Here is a 1285-nt window from a genome sequence, read left to right as displayed (position 1 = left end):
ATAGTAAAAGTGTTGAAAGTGTTAAAAAAGTTGGAAATTTTTAAGGTATTAGTAAAGGTAAAGATGTTTAAAAGATTAAAAATATTAAGAATATTAAAAATGTAAACAATGTCAAAAATGTTAAAAATGGAAAAAATGGAAAAAATGTAAAAAAAGTAAAAAAAAAGGTTAAAAGTGTTAAAACTGTTTGAAATATTCAGAATATTGAGAGTATTGAAAATGTTAAAAATATTTAAAATAGTAAAAATGGGGCCAGTGTAGCCGGTGAGGTGGTAAAATCTTGGAACGGTTCAGGTGAGCTGGGGGCACTGGTGGCACTGGTGGCACTGGTGGCACTGGGAGAATCGGTATCCCTGGTATCACTGGGAACACTGGGAGCACTGGTGTCCCTGGTGTCCTTGCTGTTCCTGGTGTCACTGGGACCACTGGCGTCCCTGGTATCACTGGGAACACTGGGAGCACTGGTGTCCCTGGTGTCCTTGGTGACACTGGTGTCACTGGGGGCATTGGCAGCACTGGTGGCTCTGGTGTCCCTGGGAATCCTGGTGTAACTGGTAGCTCTGGTGCCACTGGGAGCACTGGTGTTACTGGTGTCCCTGGTGTCACTGGTGTCCCTGGGAACCCTGGTGTAACTGGGCACTGGTGCTACAGATGTCACTGGTGTCCCTGGGGACATTGGCAGCACTGGTGGCTCTGGCATCCCTGGGAGCCCTGGTGTAACTGGGAGCACTGGTGTTACAGATGTCACTGGTGTCCCTGGGGGCACTGAGAGCACTGGTGGCATTGATGTTACTGGTGGCACTGGTGTTCCTGCTGTCCTTGGTGGCTCTGGGAGCGCTGGTGTCCCTGGTGTCACTCTTGTAACTGGGAGCACTAATGTCCCTGGTGGCCCTGGGGTTACTGGTGTCCCTGGGAACACTGGTGTCACTGGGAGCACTGGTGACACTGGGGGCACTGGTGTGCTGGCATCACTGGTGGCACTGGCGGCCCTGCTGTCCCTGGGAGCTCTGGTGTCACTGGGGTCCCCAGTGCTCTTGGGGTTACCGGTGTCACTGGGAGAAGTAGTGTCCCTGGTATCACTGAGGGTACTGGGAGCACTGGTGTAAGTGGTGTCACCAGTGTCCCTGGTGTCACTGAGAGCACTGGCGTCACTGGTGGCCCTGGTGTAATTGGTGTCACTGGGACCACTGGTGTCCCTGGGGACATTGGCAGCACTGGTGGCTCTGGCGTCCTTGGGAGCCCTGGTGTAACTGGGAGCACTGGTGTTACAGATGTCACTGGTGTC

General features: G+C 51.9%; 1 protein-coding gene across 1 annotated transcript; it reads right to left on the bottom strand.

The window, feature by feature from the left end:
• Positions 1–1116: 1116 nt before the first annotated feature.
• LOC104279365 (homeobox protein ESX1-like) lies at positions 1117–1241 on the bottom strand (the record flags this gene model as incomplete). The annotated part of the gene is made up of 1 exon (XM_009876628.1): positions 1117–1241. A coding segment is annotated over one exon (125 nt), but the record flags the coding sequence as incomplete, so codon positions are not given.
• Between the last annotated feature and the right edge of the window lie 44 nt (positions 1242–1285).

Source organism: Apaloderma vittatum, unplaced genomic scaffold (assembly GCF_000703405.1).
Source record: "Apaloderma vittatum isolate BGI_N311 unplaced genomic scaffold, ASM70340v1 scaffold3229, whole genome shotgun sequence".
Classification (NCBI taxonomy): domain Eukaryota; kingdom Metazoa; phylum Chordata; class Aves; order Trogoniformes; family Trogonidae; genus Apaloderma; species Apaloderma vittatum.
Note: the sequence above shows the minus strand (reverse complement) of the source record. Positions and strands in the feature narration are given on the sequence as shown.